At 44.4% G+C, this 19159-nt stretch overlaps 1 protein-coding gene across 3 annotated transcripts in view; it reads left to right on the forward strand.

The window, feature by feature from the left end:
* The first annotated feature begins 1649 nt into the window (after positions 1–1649).
* Positions 1650–19159, forward strand: part of CUNH10orf67 (chromosome unknown C10orf67 homolog) — an 86636-nt gene continuing 69126 nt past the window's right edge. For 2 of the 3 annotated variants that reach the window (XM_019532049.1, XM_019532058.1), the window contains exons 1-4: positions 1650–1826; positions 7232–7352; positions 9318–9461; positions 11283–11357. In XM_019532049.1, coding sequence (XP_019387594.1) covers positions 1702–1826; positions 7232–7352; positions 9318–9461; positions 11283–11357 — 465 coding nt within the window. In that variant the 5' untranslated portion in view covers positions 1650–1701. The remainder of the gene's footprint in view (positions 1827–7231; positions 7353–9317; positions 9462–11282; positions 11358–19159) is intronic. The other variant, XM_019532067.1, reaches the window with a different exon arrangement.

The raw sequence follows: 19159 nt of genomic DNA on the forward strand, positions 1-19159 counted from the left end.
TTTGGTCCTGCTCCAATCTCTGCTCCCCTAACTTCTGTCTTATTTCTCCCCCTTCTGCTTCTGGCTCTCTGCCACCTCCAACACCTGTCCTGAGCTCCTCTCTGCCTCCAAACCCCGTTTCTTTGCTACTGTCTTATCCCTACTGCTTTTCCTTTTCCCCTGAGCAACCACATTTCTGCCTCTCTTTTTTTCCTGGCTGTCTCCCCCTTTCCACCACTTATCTGCCCCCCCGCAACATCTCAGCTGTCTGCCTGTTTCCAGCCCCAATCTACCTTAAGTAACCCCAAGCCTCAGTTCCTGTCAGCTTCTCTCTAGTCTACCAGTTCTAATCTCAGTTCTGGCAACTTTCACTCCCTACACTTTAACTCTTTCTCTCTCACCTTAACATTCCCCCCCAAGTATCCCAGGTACCCCAAGGACACATGTATACCATGCCATCCAAGTTAGGAACTTACCTATGTGTAGGTGGGGTGTGTGTATATATGCATAATTATTACACACACAGACCTACACATACACATATATAAATAAAATGTCATTGTGTGTATGATATATGGATTAGTGATGTGTACCTGCGTCTTGGTGAGCAAAGGAGCATTCATTTTCCATGATGAAAAACCTAAAATCAAATGCCAAAATTCGCAGGTATTAAGAAGTTATTTCATTATAGTGACTGAGGCCCTGGTACGCTTCCAAAATGCTTTAAAAATGTATGCATATCAATAAAACAGTCCTGTTTAACTGATACCTGTATGTATAGTAGCATTTCATTTTAATCACAGAAAAACACTTTTATTTGGGGTTTTTAACTTGTCATTTTTATCAGACAATTTGAGAATTGTTACAAGGCCCCCAGTGTGACCGGCTCATGTGGCACCTGGCACAGGAACTCCCAGAGCGTATAAAGGCTCCAAGTCCAGCCGCCCTGCTCAGCGTATCCTACACCTGCTCCTCCCGGTTTTCTGTTCCTAGGTCTGGCTGCTGCTTACCCTGGGACACCTGCTGGGCTGTTTCCTTTAACACTGCAGCAACCCATCGTTTGTCTTCCCCTTCCATATTTTCCCCAGATTCTTCCATCCCTGCTTGTTCGCTGCAATCCTCCCTCTCAGCCCTGATTTTCCAAGGCCAGAGAAGGGCAAGGCTGGTGGGTTATGCTCCTAGCATCCACTCTCTGGCCTGCGCGCGCCGCCTGTATCGGCAGCCTTTGGGCCTGCTCATCCCGCCCACTCTCCGCAGGGAGTGGGCCCAAGGCCGGGCTGGTGCTGCCCGCGGAAGTAGAAGGGTTTAGGACGGGCTCGGGGTCGGCACTGCCGCGACGTGTTTCGGCTGTAAAGGCTGGAGAGGGCTCCCGGGAGCGGTGGGGAGCGCGCGGCACGTGCGGGGTTTGCTGGGGCGGGCAGGGCGGCGGCTGGGAGTTGGCTAAGGGCGCTCATACGGTTGGTGCGTGGCAGACGACCGGGCTGCTCCGCTGTCACTGCGGCTTGTACCGCGGAGCAGCCCCTGCGAGCCGCCCGGACGCGCGCAGCCACGCTGCCCCCAGTCCCTGCCGTTCTAGCTACAGCTCCTGGGGGCGGGGCCACCGCCAGGCGCCGGGAGCAGAAGGTGGGTTGCTGTGCAACGTCATTTCCGCTCCGCTGCCTCCTGCGGAGCGATGGCAGCGCTGGTTGCCATGGCAGCGGCCGTGCCCACCGCGCGCCCGCCATGAGCGCCCTGTCCTTCGGACGCGGGGCCTGGCCGGGGCTGGGGCCGGAGCTCTGCCCGTCCGAGCAGACCCTGGAGCTCCTGGCGCTGCCCTGCTGCCTGGAGGAGCTGGAGGCTGCGGCCCGGTACCGAGCCCACCTGCCCCCCGCCCCCCGCGCGAGTCCCGCCTCCCGCCGCGGCTGGTGCAGGGCGGCGTCCCGGGCCTGAATGTGCTGAGCAATGGGAGAGGCCCTTGCGGTGTGGGGTCGTGCCTGTTCCTAAGTCAGCAGTTCCCAGGCTGTTGGTCACAACCCCAAATGCAGCTGCAGCATGAGTGGATGGGGGGCTGTAGGTGGGGAGATGGGGCCAGAGGTGGGGTCATGCTGAGGAAGCGTTTGGGAAGCTACGTCCTGAGCCCTCCAGGGGCCCTCAGGAGCTTCTCTCTAGGGGCTGTCAGTCTCTCTGCCTCTCTCTTCCTGTTCTTCTCAGATGTCTTCCTTTAAAGGTGTGTGCTGCTCTCTTTCCGTTCCCCTGCCATCGTCTTTGATACCGTTTAGTTAAAATAAACAGCATTCTTCTGATACGGCAGCTGCATCTGCTTGCTTATTTTGCATTCGGAAAACTCTGGGGCAGCAACTCTGCTTTCCTGGTAGGCGAGCACAGTAGCGAACGGGGCTGGGCCAGTACCAGAAACCAGCCTGTTAGTTTAAAGTTCTTGATGAGGGGACTTATGTCCTTGAGAATCTAAGTTGTTGATCTAGGTTTATTGACATAGTAGAAAAATAGCAGAAAGGAACTGGGCTTCAAATCGTTCATGTTTCTGGCTTTGCAAACTGATTGTTAGGTTGAGCCTTGATAGGTCTTTTGTAAACAAGGTAAGTTTGAAGAGTAAGAGTGGTTCTGCATCAGTGATTCTCGACCTTTTTATGCTTAAGACTCCTAGCAAAATGTTAGCTTTTAATTTTTACTTGTTTGTTGACTACAGAAAAATAAGAGAGCAATTCTTCTGTTGCAAAGAACTTAGAAAGGCCACAGTAGGTCAGAATGCTTTTATGATTATGGATTCTTATTTTAAATCTCTGGGTTTATCTTGTGAATCGCATTTTTATATCTCATAGTGCTAATATTGCATGGCACCCCATGGTACCCTTGAAAGGCTCTCAAAGCACCTTGACTACTATAGGCCCATCAGTCTTACCTTAATCCTAGGGAAACTCTTTGAGAAGATCATCATGGAGCACATCTGTGATGGGCCGGCTTCAGGGATGATGTTCAAGGGCAATCAGCACGGTTTTAGGGGCAGGTCATGTCAGACCAACCTGATTGCCTTTTATGATAAGTTCACAAAAGCCTTGGATGCAGGTGTTGCCTTGGATGTAGTCTTTCTGGACTTCAGCAAGGTCTTTGACACCGTCTCCCACCCCATCCTCATTAAAAAATTGGGCGACTGTGGCACTGATGCCTACACAGCCGGATGGATTGCAGATTGGCTGAAGGGTTGCACTCAGAGGGTGGTAGGGGATGGGTCATATTTGACCTGGGGAGAAGTGGGCAGTGGAGTCCCCAGGGCTCGGTCCTTGGGCCTGCGCTGTTCAATCTCTTTATTAGCAATTTGGACGACAGGGTGAAAAGCACCCTGTTTAAATTCACTGATGATACCAAAATTTGGGGTAAGGTGAGCAAGCTAGGAGGGAGGGAAAGGCTGCAGCAAGACTTGGATGGGTTACAGGGGTGGGCTAGCAAAAACAAGATGCGCTTCAACACTGACAAGTGCAGGGTGCTGCACTTGGGTAGTAGTAACCAGCAGCACATTTACAGGATGGGAAACTCCCTTCTTGAGAGCATGGAGGCAGAAAGGGATCTTGGAGTCATTATTGACTCCAAAATGAACATGAGCTGACAATGCGAGGTCACGGTTGGAAGGGCTAACTGCACCTTGTTGTGCATCCACAGGTGCATCTCTAGCAGGGGCAAGGAGGTGATCCTCCCCCTCTATGCAACGCTGGTCAGGCCACAGCTGGGGTACTGTGTCCAGTTCTATGCGCCCCATTTCAGGAGGGATGTGGACAACATTAAGAGGGTCCAGAGGAGGGCCACCCGCATGATCCGGGGACCACAGGGCAGACCCTACAATGAAAGACTACGGGACCTGAACCTGTTCAGCCTTCACAAGAGAAGGCTGAGGGGCAACCTTGTGACCATCTATAAACTCACTAGGGGGGACCAGAAGGGTTTGGGAGAATATAACAAGGAATAACGGCCACAAGTTGTTGGAGAGTAGGTTTAGTTTAGACATCCGTAAGAACTGAACAGGGCGGCTAGGATCTGGAACCAACTTCCAAGGGAAGTGGTGCTGGCTCCTACCCTGGGGGTATTTAAGAAGAGGCTTGATGCCTACCTAGCTGGAATCATTTGAGCCGTTTTTTTTTTTTTCCCCTGCCCTGGCAGTGGGTCGGACTTGAAGATCTATAAGGTCCCTTCCATCCCAACTTCTATGATTCTATGACTGAGAATTACTGTTCTAAACAAATGCTTTCTAAGATACTTAATTCTACCCACTGTGTATAGAGCAGTGGTCCTCAACATTTTTAGACTCAAGACATCCCTTGGAAAATGCCAGCTTTTAATTTTCACTCATTTATTTTTATTATAGAAAAATTGTAGAGCAATTTTTTTTAATTGCCGAGATCTCAGGAAGACACAATAGGTCAGAATGCATTTAATACTATGGATTCCTAGTTGAAATCTCTGGGTTTATCTTGTGAATCATTGTGCACACACTGGTGCTAACACTGTGTGGCACCCTTGACAGGGTTTCAAGGCACCCCAGGCTGCCACACCATCTTGGCTGAGAATCACTGGTATAGAGAGCTTAAGTGCTTAACACAGGGTTTTGGGTTTCACTCATGGCCAGGAATGTAAAGTTAGGTGCTGTAATGCCTAATGGGTTCCTAAGTCTTGTACTGGTTCTTAGCCACCAGACATCTAATTTACCCTGAAATCAAAGGGAGTTCTGCATATAAGCTATTTAGTTAATCTTTGAAAATACCGTTCAAAGCCTTCAGTTCTATCAGCACACACTAAGGGCTAATGTGTTTTCTTGTCAGAGTCAGAACTGGCCTGTACTTTACCCTGGGTGGTGGCAGCTCATGGTGTGGGAAAGGAGGCCAGGGGTTCACTGCTGAAATGGGCAGATGTTGCTTCCTTTTTTGCCACTGATATGCATGATGAACAGCCATTTAAACACCTAGTTTTTGGAAGCAAAAATAGATTACATTCACCCCATCCTCAACAGCAGCAAACCTCTGGCTGCTACTGCTTCCCCACCATACGCTGCCATTGCTGCTCTGTCCTCTCCGCTGCTGATCTTGAATCTGGAGTGACTAAAGGGAAAGTGAAGGGTGCAGGGGGGGCTGTAGGAGCTGGGAATAGGAGGATGAAGTGCCCCTCTAGCTCATTCTGCTGCCCTTAGGCAGTGCCTGGGACTCATGCCTCACTTGCCCACCCATTGTTACTCTACTAATTTCTGTAGTCATGAAGAGTCATGGCTGAGCCTGAAGAATTAGTGTATAAATAAAAACAAGATTTTATACTACTCTGAAGACTCACTTCCTGCTTAATGCAAGAATATCTGTTTCAACAGGCACCCATTTTGAATGAGTAAAAGTGAACAAATATTCTTGAAGTGTTTTGTTTTGAAATGAGTTCTTAACCAGATGAATCAAATTTATTCCAAAGGTATATTTAATTAGTACACTTAACCCCCCGGGATGGTTGGATTTAAGGACTAAGTAGCCCCATTTTACAGATATGAAAAAGTAGACAGAGGCCGTGTGTCCCTGTTTGTTTCTCTGCAGACAAGAAGCAGCAGCGCACCTTGTGCTGCTGCTATGTGTCCCTGGGGAATGCCTGTGTTTTGCACCCTCTCGTGTACAGCAGGTTACCCCACGTGAGGCTGCAGATGGATTCCAGGGGGTTCAGGGAGCTGCAGCCATGGCACTCCTGCAGCAGGGAGCCTCGCCAGCAGCTGGAACATGGCTCTGGCAGGCCAGGCTCTGGTTTTGAGCAGTGTGTGCTACCACCATGTGTGCCACTCCATTTTTTTAAGGTATGGGTTTTGTTGACCCCAGGATTTCCTGGGGTCAACCCAACCCCCCATGCTGCAAGGTAGCAACGCGGAGAGTGCCACACTTTGCATATGTAGGCATCACAAACTGTATATCCATACTTGTATGGATGCAGCCAGAAAGGTTAATTGACTTGCTTCAGGTTAGACACTGAGTCAGTGGCAGAGCTGTGTTCAGAAGCAGAGTTTTAACTTCCTATCACGTGGGGACTGAGAAAACTATAATTGTCAGTGGTCAAATGAGTCAGTAACAGATCTGGGATTAGACATAGAGTTTCTGGCTATCAAACATGAAAATAGTGCTAGGCACGAACTAGCCACATAGGTCCCTGGTGATCTATCAGTAATCTGTAAATCACAGATCAAAATTCTTGATATGATAACACTGGCATTCAGAGTATTTCAGAGGGTTTCATGGTGGAGCAGCTTTTGAAAGCGTTCTAGTCCACTAGCATTGTTTCACCTAACGAAGGGGCTGGCAGGGTCAAGCTCAGTGTAAAACACATTTTGCCAACTGCTTTACGGTTAAGAGTAGACGCCTTAACTTTAAGTTTAACCTGATGTGTCTGTCCTGTGGCAAGTGAAATCTCAGCTTGATCTTCCCTCCATACTCTCTTAATATTTTAAGGGGGGTGTTGTCAAAACTTTGTATTTTTCCCCCTCAAGTTTAGCCTAACTAGCCAGATGCACTATTTCTGAGAGGTTTGAGTCAACCTGAGTGAGGTCAAAGGAGGAATTTGGCCAAGAATGGCACAGGAAAGCATAGTTTATTGTTATAGTTGTATGGCATTTAAAAAGAAAATGAAATGAGATACCAGTTTTCAGTCTCAATTTAGACATGGAAATTAGTTGGTGCACCTAGGAATTTTTTTAAATGGTAGTTAGCCGTTTGTATAGAAGGCAGCAGTTACCTCTCATGTGCCTTGATGCTGGGTTTTTGGCTTTTCTGAGATGCAATACATTGAGATGTTTTATGTTTGTTATCCCAGTGACCAATCAATAGAAAATCCAGTATGCCCAGCTCTAAAATTTAGTATCTCTTGGATTGATAATTATTTTAAAGAAATGATATATATATACACAAGTATAATTAGTCACAAAATACATTCTCCCCTGTTGTGTGTTCTCTTTTAAGGGCTTACATTTCAGAACAAACCTAATATTTTAGTTTGCATATATGACTAGAAAATTTCCCTTTGTGGAAACAAACATAGGCAATGGAGACTGTAAGCACACTTCTTATTCTGATCTTTCAAATATTACCCATCTCTCTAAAAGAAGTACATTAAGAGAAGCAATAAGAAATATATTTTGGCTAATCGTTGCTGGTTAGCTATTCAGGTCTTAAGGGCAGTTTGTTAATTAAGAACACAAGTTAATTAGTAACCGATATTCAATAATTTTTGTTGTTTTTTTTTTTTTCAGGCCTTCCATTTCAGATGACTTAAAAATAGGCTATTTTGTCACAGACCATGCTACTCAAACAGATATCACAGAAGTAGCTGAACTAAAGGAGCTGACTAATACTACACAAACTTTAGTACAGGTTAGATAGTTTCTCAGATATCTGTCAAGGTATTCTCTGTTTTGTTGGAGAATGCATTCTCTGTCAAAGTAATTTGCACTCTTTAAACTATTTAGGAAATCTAATCTAACTTTTCTTCTTCCCTCATGCATGTTTCATTTAAATTACAGCACCACTCTAACACTACCATTTAAATTACACAAATCTTTGTTCTCCTAATAGAATATGCTAATAACTCCCATTAAAAGAAGTAGTTGTGTAAGGGGCTGGAAAAACCTGTTATCCTAATCAGAGAATGTTATGCTTATGTAAAAAACAAAACAAAAAAGCCCCAACAACAAAAGGAAAAACAAACTCTGAACAAGTGTATAAAGAATAGTAGAAGTTTAAACGTGGCAAACAACAAATATGTAAATAAATAGTCTAAGGCCCAGATGCCATTCTACCTATGAGTCATCTAACAGGAGAATGTCTGAAGAAATATAGGATGCCATCAGCCTTTGCCTACCCATTGCGTGGAAGTAAGAGCACTTTTCTGGGAAGTGGGAAATGCTCTCAGGCTGAACAGGGTCTGCAATCATGTTCTCAAATCCTGGCCAATTACTAAGCTTTTGGGCAAAAGATAGATAGGTCCTTCTTCCCCATTTTTTGTGATTTAGGTGCTTAAGTCTAAGCTGAAATTACAAGATAGATGCAGTAACGGTTTCTTAGACCAAAATAGGATCATACTTACATGCTTAAAAGTTGCTTGGTGCTCCTCAGATGCCAACTAGATGAAATAGCATCAGACACTAAGTCTTTTTTTTTTTCTCCTAGGACTGTAGCCATGAGTCTAATGATTTATCACTGGAAGGGATTAGCCCAACTCTGTTAACACCTGTTGTGAATTTGACACTGTGTACATAATACACAGGGGAAAGGGGACTGTAAAATAGGACAATATCCTTACTCGCACAATATTATGTATGAAAATAAAAGTGGTATGACAGTTGGTTACTTCCTTCTCCGAGTTTTAAAACAGAAGGTAAAGGTTTACCTTGGAAAACAAAAGTATTGTATGACTTTAGAGGAGCCTATATCTTAAGAACTCTTGACTGGGCTTGTCTTTAATAGTAGGCTTTTCCTTATCTCTCTCTCTCTCTCTCTCTCTCTCTTTACTTTTTTATCTTTCCATTTATATAATATTATATTTGGTATGGAGGTATAGGCATTGCATTGGGCATAACTTGCCTCACCCAACATTCTCTTAGTGGCATAAAAACCAATTCCAGAGAGATTAAGTCCCAGATCCACAGAATTATTTAAGTACCTAACATGGCATTTAGATGTCTAAATCCTGCCCACATCCAAAATTGTGACCCTCAAATCCCCAGACTAGCTGCTTCCTAACGGTGTGGGTGCCTAAAAATCTGGCAACACCTCAACTTTCAGCACTTGCTTCCCCTGTGAAACAAAGTTACCCTTAAATCCCCAAATTAGCTGCTTCCTAATGGTGTGGGGTCTACATTTCTGCTTTTGGTCATACCCAGAAGGACTACTATTTTGATAGAGCTGAGTAGGTGAGTGCCTTTTCACGCCTACACCCTATTGCTCTGAATGCCAATCTTAGCTTTTTATCATCCATCAGGAATGATCATGCCATGCTCAAAAAGAACATATTACAGATATGTCAAGTGTGACATTGGCACTACATCACATAATTTCTTTTTATGATTTGTTTTGTTCTGCAAAAATGATGACATTTTGCCGTGTATAAACAAAACTTGTTTTTTGGCAAGAAGTTCTTCCAAAATCCTCCTTTTTAGAAAGATGTGCAAGTATTTAATTTGGTTTAAGAGTCAACAAATTTGGCCAATTATTGCCATGTTTGAACAAATCATGAGAACTGGTGCACATTGCTTTCAGGCTATCTTATTTATTACCAGTAGAAAGAATTGCAGAAAATATTCTTTGTTGTATATGTAACATCAGTCTTTAAATTTTTAGCTGATTGACTCCCTCCAGCAAGATTTTTTGATCTACAAAAATGTCCTTTGTTCACAATATGAAGAAAAAATACAAGAGCATGCTTCAAATCTTTGTAGACACATAAATGACAGGCTGAACGACATTGAAGATTTTCATAAAAAGGTACAAAGTAACTCCATTAATCAGTTATATGCATAACATTTATAAGATACCTATTCTCATGAATTTATTCCGTTTGTTTAGATTGTGAACTAATTTTATCTTGTATTATTATTTATCAAAGGTACTGACAATAAATAAATGAAGGAAACTCCTACTGCAAATATATAAAATGGTTCTCCATAAATTTGTTGTCAGGCAAATAGCAGGCCATGTTGTCCTCTACATATAAACATCTAAGAAGCTGTCTACAGAAACCTCCTAAATAATAGAACAACATTTGATACTAAAAATGTACTGTAATAATGAGGATTTTAAAGTAAAAGCACAGTGAAATTGATAGACCTAAATTTTAACCTACCTTTTTTTCTTATGTGTTTACAAAATCTTTACAGTTATTTAAGCAATGGATTATCTTCCAAAGCAAATGCTATATTATCTATTAGTTAACAAAGACAATTATAGCCTATATCCTAGTATTTGCATACAAGCCCACAGGAACAATCAGAGCAAACCCATCCATAAAGGAATTATATCCAGTTTCAAGTTTCCAAGTTATCTCACCTTATGAGGGCACCTTACTTCAGTGCTTCAGAACACACCCTGGCTCCCAGTAGCTTTTCAGGTGCAACTCAGGGTACTGGTTTTGACCTGTACGGCTCTAAATAAGTGGTTCTCAACCTTTTTAGACTTGAATCCCTGGATAGACTTATGGTACCCCTCATAAGATGTCAGCTTTTAGTTTTCGCTCTTTTTTTTGACTACGGGGAAATAATAGCAATTTTTCTGTTGCAAACAACTCAAACTACAACTGTGTGTTTCTGTTTGAAATCTCTTGTGAATTTATCTTCTGTGAATCATGTTTGCAAACCAAACAGTGCTAACATTGAAGAGATCTCAAGGCACCCTGGTTGAGAATCACTGCTTTGAACAGTCTGGGTCCTATATACCAAAGAAACTACCTTCTCTCTTATGTTCTACCTTGATCCCTAGGTTCAGCCAAGATCAATCTCCTGCAAATACAATCTGTTCACCACATTATCTTGATGAAAATGTGGGATTCCATTTTTGGTAGTATCTCTTCAGCTCTGGAACTCCCTCCCTATGTGGTTCCTCAGAGTGCGAACCTGGACATCTTCAAAATGTGCTGTAATATGCTTTCATTTGGATAGCCATTCAGCAAGCAAGATTAAGTTGGGATATTGTTTGGGGGAAATGTTTTATATACCTCAATCTATTATTTAATTTTTAAGCTGCTTTAATAAATTATTTTTGTGTTTTATTGTAAGCCAGCCTGAGGCTTTTTTGGGAAAAGTGGCATACAAATCTAATAAATAAATGACATGACTAACATTTTAAATTATAAGTTCCAGTTTTCAAACACTTGACACATCCAGTAATTAAAATAGTAAGATCTTGTAAATAAGCGATTTTCACACGTATAAGCTTTGTGCATATCTAAATTTGTTGGGAATTGTTAGATTTTTTTTGTTAGGGAAAATTTAATAATTTTTGCATACAGGTCTCTAAAGTGTATATGCATGTGCATGCACATGGGTGTGTGTAGTAGAATTATTTAGCTAAACATGTAAAAGAGTTTCTTGCACTTCAATGTTATAAGCAAAAAGGTGACAAATTATCCTAGGGACACTAATCTAGTAACTTTATGTATTTATACATTTTTAATTTAAGAATTTGGACATCTTTTAGATTTTCTTCAGTGGAGAAAAAGAAGAAACAATAGTAATGATGGTTTTTAATAGTCTGGATTTTTTAAGCAACCAATAAAACAATTTCAGTAATCAGTTAAATTTTAAATTTCAGAGAGAAGCCCAAATTCGACAAAGCTATCAGCAGCAGCTCTCTGATGCACTTGCTGTTCCCAGAATGGACTTTGAGGTGGGTTTTAATTATGACTGCTTTTTTGGTAGAGCAGTTATTTCACGAGTAAGATGCTGCATTATGCTTTCTACAAGCCACAGAATTTTTAATAGTCAGCATGGCAGTGCACTATAAATGCTAAAAAAAAGTCTTAAATCTATCATAAGGATAAAGTATTTAAAAATACACTACATAGAAAAAAGTTGTTTCATTTGTTTCTTTGAATAAAGAAACAAATGAATAAATGCACAGCTAAGGCAAGTTAAAGCGATTTGCCTAAAATGTTAGTTTCTAGTCACCATCTTCTGCCTTTTTCATAGAATGATTTTTAATTCTAGCAACTCAATAAATGTATTTCTTTTTTACATATGGAAGTTTTAAGTTAAACAGTCATCAAGAAGCAGAGTTTTGCCATTGTTGTTGTCATTTTTAGGTTGCTGCCGTCACCCTGCTGATTTCTTTTAAAACTCTATGAAGTGCTTGAATTTACTTATTGTCCCACATATATTTGCCACAACCTATGGTCAGTGCCTTTAAAACTTTTCTATGGAGGTTTCTGGCACTATACAAAAAGAATGTCTGCTCTGCGTCGAGGGCTGATGATTATATTTAACATTGTTTTGAAGTAATTATTAATAGTCCTTTCAATACTTATATTCTAAAGCAAATAAAATCCCATTTCTGAGCATTCTAAATAATGTTCAAACTAGTGGAATATTATTTGTTATGAAGCCTTGTGCATTTCTAGTAGTTGGCTTTTCCACAGAATTGTCTCATAATTTTTTTTCTACTAATCTCTGATCAGTCCAATGCTGCAGATATTTATTATTTGTGCAGTGTACACTTGTTTGTTTGCCACCTTTCAATTTGCAAAATATCAGTTAGGGTTTTTCATGTAAGAAAGGAGGTATAAAGAGAGATCACTTTGCTGACTAACTGCTCAGATGTACTTTAATCCCAGCTCACTGTATCAGATGCTGTGAAAGGACATGCAGAAAGCAGAGTATGAGAGAGAGAAATTAAAATACAAAAGACAAAAGTGGGTAGAGAAAGGAGGAGGCACCAAAGTTAACCCAGGTTATTTATTTAGCAAATGCAATTCCACAAAGCCAACAATAGCCTTCTCTTTCAGAATTATTAATCCACTTCTTAGTTTGTAGAGGAGGCACTCCTTGGTGATATGTGGCATTGTTTGCATCTCTCCACAAATGCACGGTGGGTTAGCACTGAGGCCTCAGTGACAAAGGTTGGCTGCACAGGGGCCTTAGCCTGTCTTGAACCTGTTTAGCAGGGACTACTCGCCGTGATAGCTCAAGGCCAGTATGTTGTTGACAAGTGGGGTTTCTCACAAAGAGCTTGTTTGTGACCTCGTGTGATTCCCATTCCTTGATCCAGAGGGCTTCTCCAAACAGATTCTGGTCAGGGAGGTTGCTTTATAAGGGGTGTTGTGAAAGAAGGTGGGCCTTGGGTGGGTTAAATAGGTCATTGGTTAGGTAGGTAAGGTGCAGCATGGATGGTTTTACCAACTTTTGAGTCATCCTCAGTCAACAAATGTGTGGGGGAGTGATATTTGCAAGGACAGGAAGCCAAGGAAGGTTGAGTGGAGGGTTTCAGTTATGATACTCATGGTTGCATTCAGCTGTGTCAACAAAATGTTTATGTGATGATCTTTGCCAGACAGGTGCACAATACTCTGCTCATAAGTATGATAAGGCAAGAGCTGAAGTCTGGAGTATTGTGGCTGCAGCTCCCCATGTTGATCCAGCAAGCTTAGCTAGCAAGTTGTTTCAGGATTTGACCTTTGCTGTTATTTTCTTTAGATGTTCCCAGAAACTCAGGGTCCTGTCTAAAGACACTCCAGAGAATGTTGGGCAGGGATCATGCTTTAGTCTCTGACCACCCATATAGTTGTTAAGTTATTTTTTGGCACTGGCATTGTGGAGATGGAATAAACTGGACACAGTTTTGGCAGGAATAATACCCAGGTAGTACAATAAGAATCCATATTCCTTGTTTAAACCATACTCAGCACACTCTGGCCAAAATTTCCTGGTCGCATCTGTTTTCAAAAGTTTGCCATCTGAAAACATCTAACCTCAAGTCAGAGACAGAGTGTCCACAGAGACTAAAGTGTTCTGCCCCAGGCTTCCATGTCATCCTGATGCCAGAGTGATGTTCATTCATCCTGTAACATAGGGGATCATCCAGTCTGTTCAGTTTCTCTGTCCTTCTTGTACTCTGTTTTGCACATCTTTTCACAGTATCTGATGAAGTGAACTTCAGCTCATGAAAGCTTTTGCTATATATCTGTATCTATTTTGGTTAATCCAGTGGTCTCCAACCTTTTTAGACTCAAGGTATGCATAGATAAACTTGCAGTACCCTTTGGAAAATGCCAGCTTTTATTTTTTCTTGACTGAAGAAGAATAATACAGCCATTTTTCTGTTGCAAGGAACTCAAAGACCACAATTCTGGGTTTCTATTTGAAATCACTGGGTTTATCTTGTGAATCATGGCTGCTTGTAGATGTTAATACAAACCAAAGAACTACGCTTTACTTTAAACTTGGCACGCTCCTCTGCCAAGCTCAGTGCATGCCAGAAGAGGCAGTTCACCCAACATCTGGCAAAGTTGGTATCCCCGCTAGCTGCAGCTAGCCCCTCACCTGCCTCTGGGCATGGTGCCTGCCTGGCTCCCCTGCCACACCTTGTTGGAATAATAATATGCCGTTAAATAAGGTGGGAGGCTGCCCATTACTGCACCCCCATATTTGGGGGTGTCCCCGGCTCCGTACCTTCCATACACTGTGGCCCAAGCCTCGCAGATGGCATCCAGATGTTCCAGTGTCCCTGGCCTGCAGCCGGAGCACGCTTAGGCCATGCCGTCAGGCCTCAGTCACTCGCACATTCATACCGCCTGCCTCTCACTCAGGCCTCAGTCACTCCACCCTCTCTCACAGGGTCTCTTTCTCGCATCGACAACTTATGCAGCCTTGCTTCCTCTTGGAGCGGGCGCCCTTTGGCCATAGGCTTTGCTAGACCATTCTTTGGGTGGCAGATATACCGTCTGTTGGGTCTCTCCGGCGACTCTCACTGGGGTAGTGGCCAGCCCATTACCCGACTAGGTCTAAGCACACTCAGGCCCCTGCTGGGGTAACACTCAGGGTCTGTATGTGTACTGGGCCCTCAGCTCTCTATTTCTTCTCCCCTCTACTCGGGGCTCCACAACGCTCCCTCTACTCAGGGTCTCGGGGCTTCCCTCCTTGGGTGGGCTCTGGTGGCCATAGCCATGCCTGGCCCCACTACTTCCGGTGTCACCTGACCCACCCAAAGGTGGGAGCTGGGGTTAAGGCACTCTGACCCGCCTTTCACAGGGGTGGTAAGTGGCCTAGCATTTCCTGGGGGCTCCCATGCCACTGAGAGCCCCACCAGGCCACCCACTCCTGACAGGTGCAGTTTTAGGTCATACCCAGGACCAGGAGCCTCCTGACCATCCCCTGCAGCTCCTCCCTTACCTACAGGGTGTTCCATGAAGCCTCACAACCAGGCAATGTTGTTGCCTGCCATTCCAGCAGCAAAATGCCCTTTTTATATGGGCAGCCCTGAATCCAAAATGGCTGCCCTAATTGGACACCTGCCGGTTGCTGGCTTCAGGCTCTTAAAGTGGCTGGCACAAGGAGTGCCCTGCCACAATCTGTATAGATTGGACACTTTAGTGGGGCTTTTTTGGTGCTTTTATCTAATAGCTGATTGAATCAGCTATTAGATAAAGGAAGGAGTACCTGATATATACAGACACTGCAGGGCTGGGTTGAAGTAACATGTTGTTTGTTTCAGTAAAGTGCAGTTTGTTTGTTTGTTTTTAACATCTGCAAGTATCCCATGTTTGTAAAAGTAACATTGTGTGGCACCCCACAACACCCTTTGAAAGGATCTCAAGGTACCCCAGGTTGCTGTGCCATTCTGGTTGTTAGTCTATAAGGTGCAAATCTTCTTTTTTTTGCATTGTTTCATCTATGGGAGATAGTGGATATTGCAACCTATGATGTAGATGGTTTGCAATCTCTCATGTGACTGAATAGTCCAATCCAAGATTTACATCATCTGTGGCAGTGGTTACAAATGTATATGTCATAGTTGGGTAGTTTGAGAGCTGCTTGCTTCCTGCAGGCTCTTTTCTCTTCAAGCTGTTGGAGCCAGTTTCTGTCGTGGACCTTGATGCTGCAGTGAAGACTATGATGCCACTTGTTGCAATCACTTGCCAAGAATTTCCATTGGTCAGGATTGATTCCAAATACTTTTGTATCTCTCTTGCATGTGTCTTTGTAGCAAAGCTTGGGACATCCTATTGTTCTTGTTCCCTCCAATAGTTCAAATACTCTGGACTCCTTCCTTTATCTAATCAGCTTTTCTATAGAAATTCAGTCTTTTATTTTACAAGCTAGACAGAGGTTTCACTTATGTTCTTGTGTTGGTTTTTAATTTTTTACATTTACATTATTTTTTAATACAAAATTTGCTTTTGATTTACTCAGAATTAATACCTTGCTGCCTGAAGCATTGACAATTGAGATCGAGTCTGAATGAAAATTATATAATAATTCAGAAATCATTAGGCTCCTGTTGGGGCTCTGTCTGCATATGGCAGTTTCCTTATATGCTGTAAAGTGGTGATGCTTTTTTGGCTACCTTGAAGTCAGTGGGAGTTTTTTTGTCATTGGCTTCAGAGGGGCCAGGATACATATTTCAAGCCATTACATTTTGCAAAATAAACATGACAAATCTTTATTTTAATCCTCAATCAGGACAAAGTCAATTTTAAATTCTTCTGCAAAACAGAAATTCCAGCAAAAGAATGTTGAATCATTTAAATGACCAAAATTATTAAATTTTCTGTGAACCAATGTAAAATTAAATATTTAATTCTGGTTTTCATGAAACGTCATTTTCAGATTGGTCAAATGAAAAATCCAAATGACCTTGAGTAGTTGTTGTTCAAATTCCTTACCATTATTCTCCCCAGCAGAGATGTTCTAGAAATGTAATAGTTTGTATTGCAAGATATGATCTTTTTAAAAAAAGAAAAGAAATACTTCTTATAGATAAGTAAATAAGTCAAAAAACTCTCTCTAAAAGGAAATTAAATTAGACCAAGTTAATATACACAGTTAGATATGTGTTTGCATATATTTATTCTTAGTGCAAACAGACATTCCAGTAGGTTAGGGGGAGGTTAGACTGAGTTGAAAATGGCCACCCCATCTAAAGTCAGGATGGGGACAGCTAGTGGGGAGGGGGGACAGAGAGGGTTGGGGTGATTGTGGGAGCAAGTGGGATTGGGGGGGCAAGCAGTGTCTGGGGGGTTGGGAACTGGGGCAGACAGAGACTACAGTGGAGATCAGGGAAACAAATGGCATCTGTGGGGGGGATTGGGGGAATTGATGAGGCAGGCAGAATCTTCAGAGGGGATTGGGGGACAGGTTGGAACTACTGGGAGGATCAGGGGGGCAAGTGGGGTCCATGGGAGGGATTAGGGGAATCGGAGGGGGACACCCCGGTTGGGGGTCGTGGAATTGGTGGGGCAAGTGACATCTGTGGGGAGGTTGGAGGAGGCATTTGGGGCTCAGGGGGAGCTAGCAGAGTCTGTGGGATGGATCAGGGGGAGGGTACATGTCATTTGTGTGTGCGTTGATGAGGTCTGGGATGTTTCGGTGGAATCACACACCAAAGGGACTTGAGGTCATGATTGACCACAAGATGAATATGAGCCACCAATGTGATGTTGCAGCCAGCAAAGTGAGCAAAACTCTGGTTTGCATCCATAGATGTTTCTCTAGCAAATCTCAGGATGTCATTCTCCCACTGTACTCGGCGTTGGTGAGGCCACAGCTGGAGTACTGCATCCAATTCTGGGCTCCACAATTTAAAAAGGATGTGGAGAAGCTTGAGAGAGTCCAGAGGAGAGCCACACACATGATCAAAGGGCAGGAAAACAAAACTTATGATGAGAGGCCGAGAGCTATGGGACTCTTCAGCCTGGAAAAGTGCAGGCTCGGGGGGGCCTGGTGGTTCCCTATAAGTATATAAGGAGTGTACATCAGGATCTGGGGGAACGCCTGTTCACCAGAGTGCCCCATGGGATGACAAGGTCAAACAGTCACAAACTCCTCCAAAACTATTTCAGGCTGGACATGAGGAAGAACTTCTTTACTCTCCGAGCCCCCAAGGCCTGGAACAAACTGCCGCCAGAGGTGGTGCAACCACCTACTCTGGACTCCTTTAAGAGTCAGTTGGACGTTTATCTTCCTGGGATCCTGTGACCCCAGCTGACTTCCTGCCCCTGGGTCAGGGGACTGGATTCAGTGATCTTCCAAGGTCCTTCCAGCCCTAATGTCTACGAAATCTGTGAAATAAGGGAACTCACAGAGTCTACAGTTAGTCTTGAAAGGATGGGAGCTCTCTTCCATACCCCACAAGACAGGGGGCTACTTTTATGCCCCTGATTTCCCCCCTGACCACACCCGCACCCCCACTGAACCAGCAACCCCCCCCCAACTTATTTGCTGGGCTCCTTGCACTGATGAACACCAGTAAAACCAGCACCATGAGTGGCTAGCAGGATGTGGGGGAGGTTGCAGGGCTCAAGGGGGGCTGGCTGGCCCACAGGAGCAGGGGGCATTGTCCATCTGGGGGTGGAAGAGAGGGGCTAAAAATAACCCAGTGCCAGTCAGGAAGGAAGAAAAGTACAGCCCCAAAGGTGGGACCAGTGGCTGGGCTTTCTCAGGTCTGGGGCTCTGCTGGAACTGTTCAGAAATTCAGGATCAGTGTAAAAATGGCCAACCCAATCTATATTAGTCTGCAGGGATGATGCGTAGGGGATGCATGTGGGGTCATGTGCACCCCCTCCAAAAAGGTGCTGCCAACACTGTCAGCAGCACCTGCGGGGCGGTTGCAGCTTGTTACCCTGCCGCCAGTCTGTGGGTGGTCATGATCACCCCTGGCTGCTGCTGACGCTGCCAGTGGGTCCTGTGGGTGGTCTCTGACCCGTGGTCAGTACTCACCTGCCCCTCCCCTCGCTGCCAACAGTACCAGTGGCATCTGCGGGAGCTCCCCACCACCAGGCTCTGACTGCCACCACCATGCTCCTGCCGCCGCCAGCGTAGCCATGCCTCCCCAGCCATCGGGAGCACGTGCCATTCATGTTAGTCTGTCTTGGAGATAGGGTTACTTAGATCTGGTCAGCCATTTTTAGACAGATATAGCTGTCCTGAATTTCTGTACAGTTTGCACTTAGATCTACCTAACAGTGCAAGGTCTGCACCTGGGTGCACTTCTGAGGATCGGAAGGATTCTCACCTGGGACGCATCCCCAACCAGGGGCACAGACCTCACAGATCAGGGTGTCCACGCTGCGGCGGGAGCTCCCCATCTGGCTCTGCCCAGCTTTACCACCTCGACAGGCAAATCGGATTGGTGTAAATCCGCCAGGGCAGTATCCGGGAGCTGGGAACAGAGCCAGGGGAAGAGAGAAGATGGCAGAGGAAGAGGAGAAGGAAGCCTGGGAACCAGAGATGCAAGGAGAATGCTCTGAGAGCAGGGTAAGCATCTGGTCGGGCTCTGAAGAGGCAGTAACACCCGCAGGAGTGAAGAGGAGGGTGGAAGGAGGAGGATAAGGACAGGAAAGACCCAGGAGAAGGTGGAGGAGGCGGATCATAGTATCATAGTATCATAGTAGTTAGAGTCAGAAGGGACCTAGGTAGATCATCTAGTCCGACCCCCTGCCTTGGCAGGAAAGAGCACCGGGGTCAGATGACCCCGGC

The sequence above is a fragment of the Crocodylus porosus genome, unplaced genomic scaffold, assembly GCF_001723895.1.
Source record: "Crocodylus porosus isolate Cpor-Errol unplaced genomic scaffold, CroPor_comp1, whole genome shotgun sequence".
Lineage (NCBI taxonomy): Eukaryota > Metazoa > Chordata > Crocodylia > Crocodylidae > Crocodylus > Crocodylus porosus.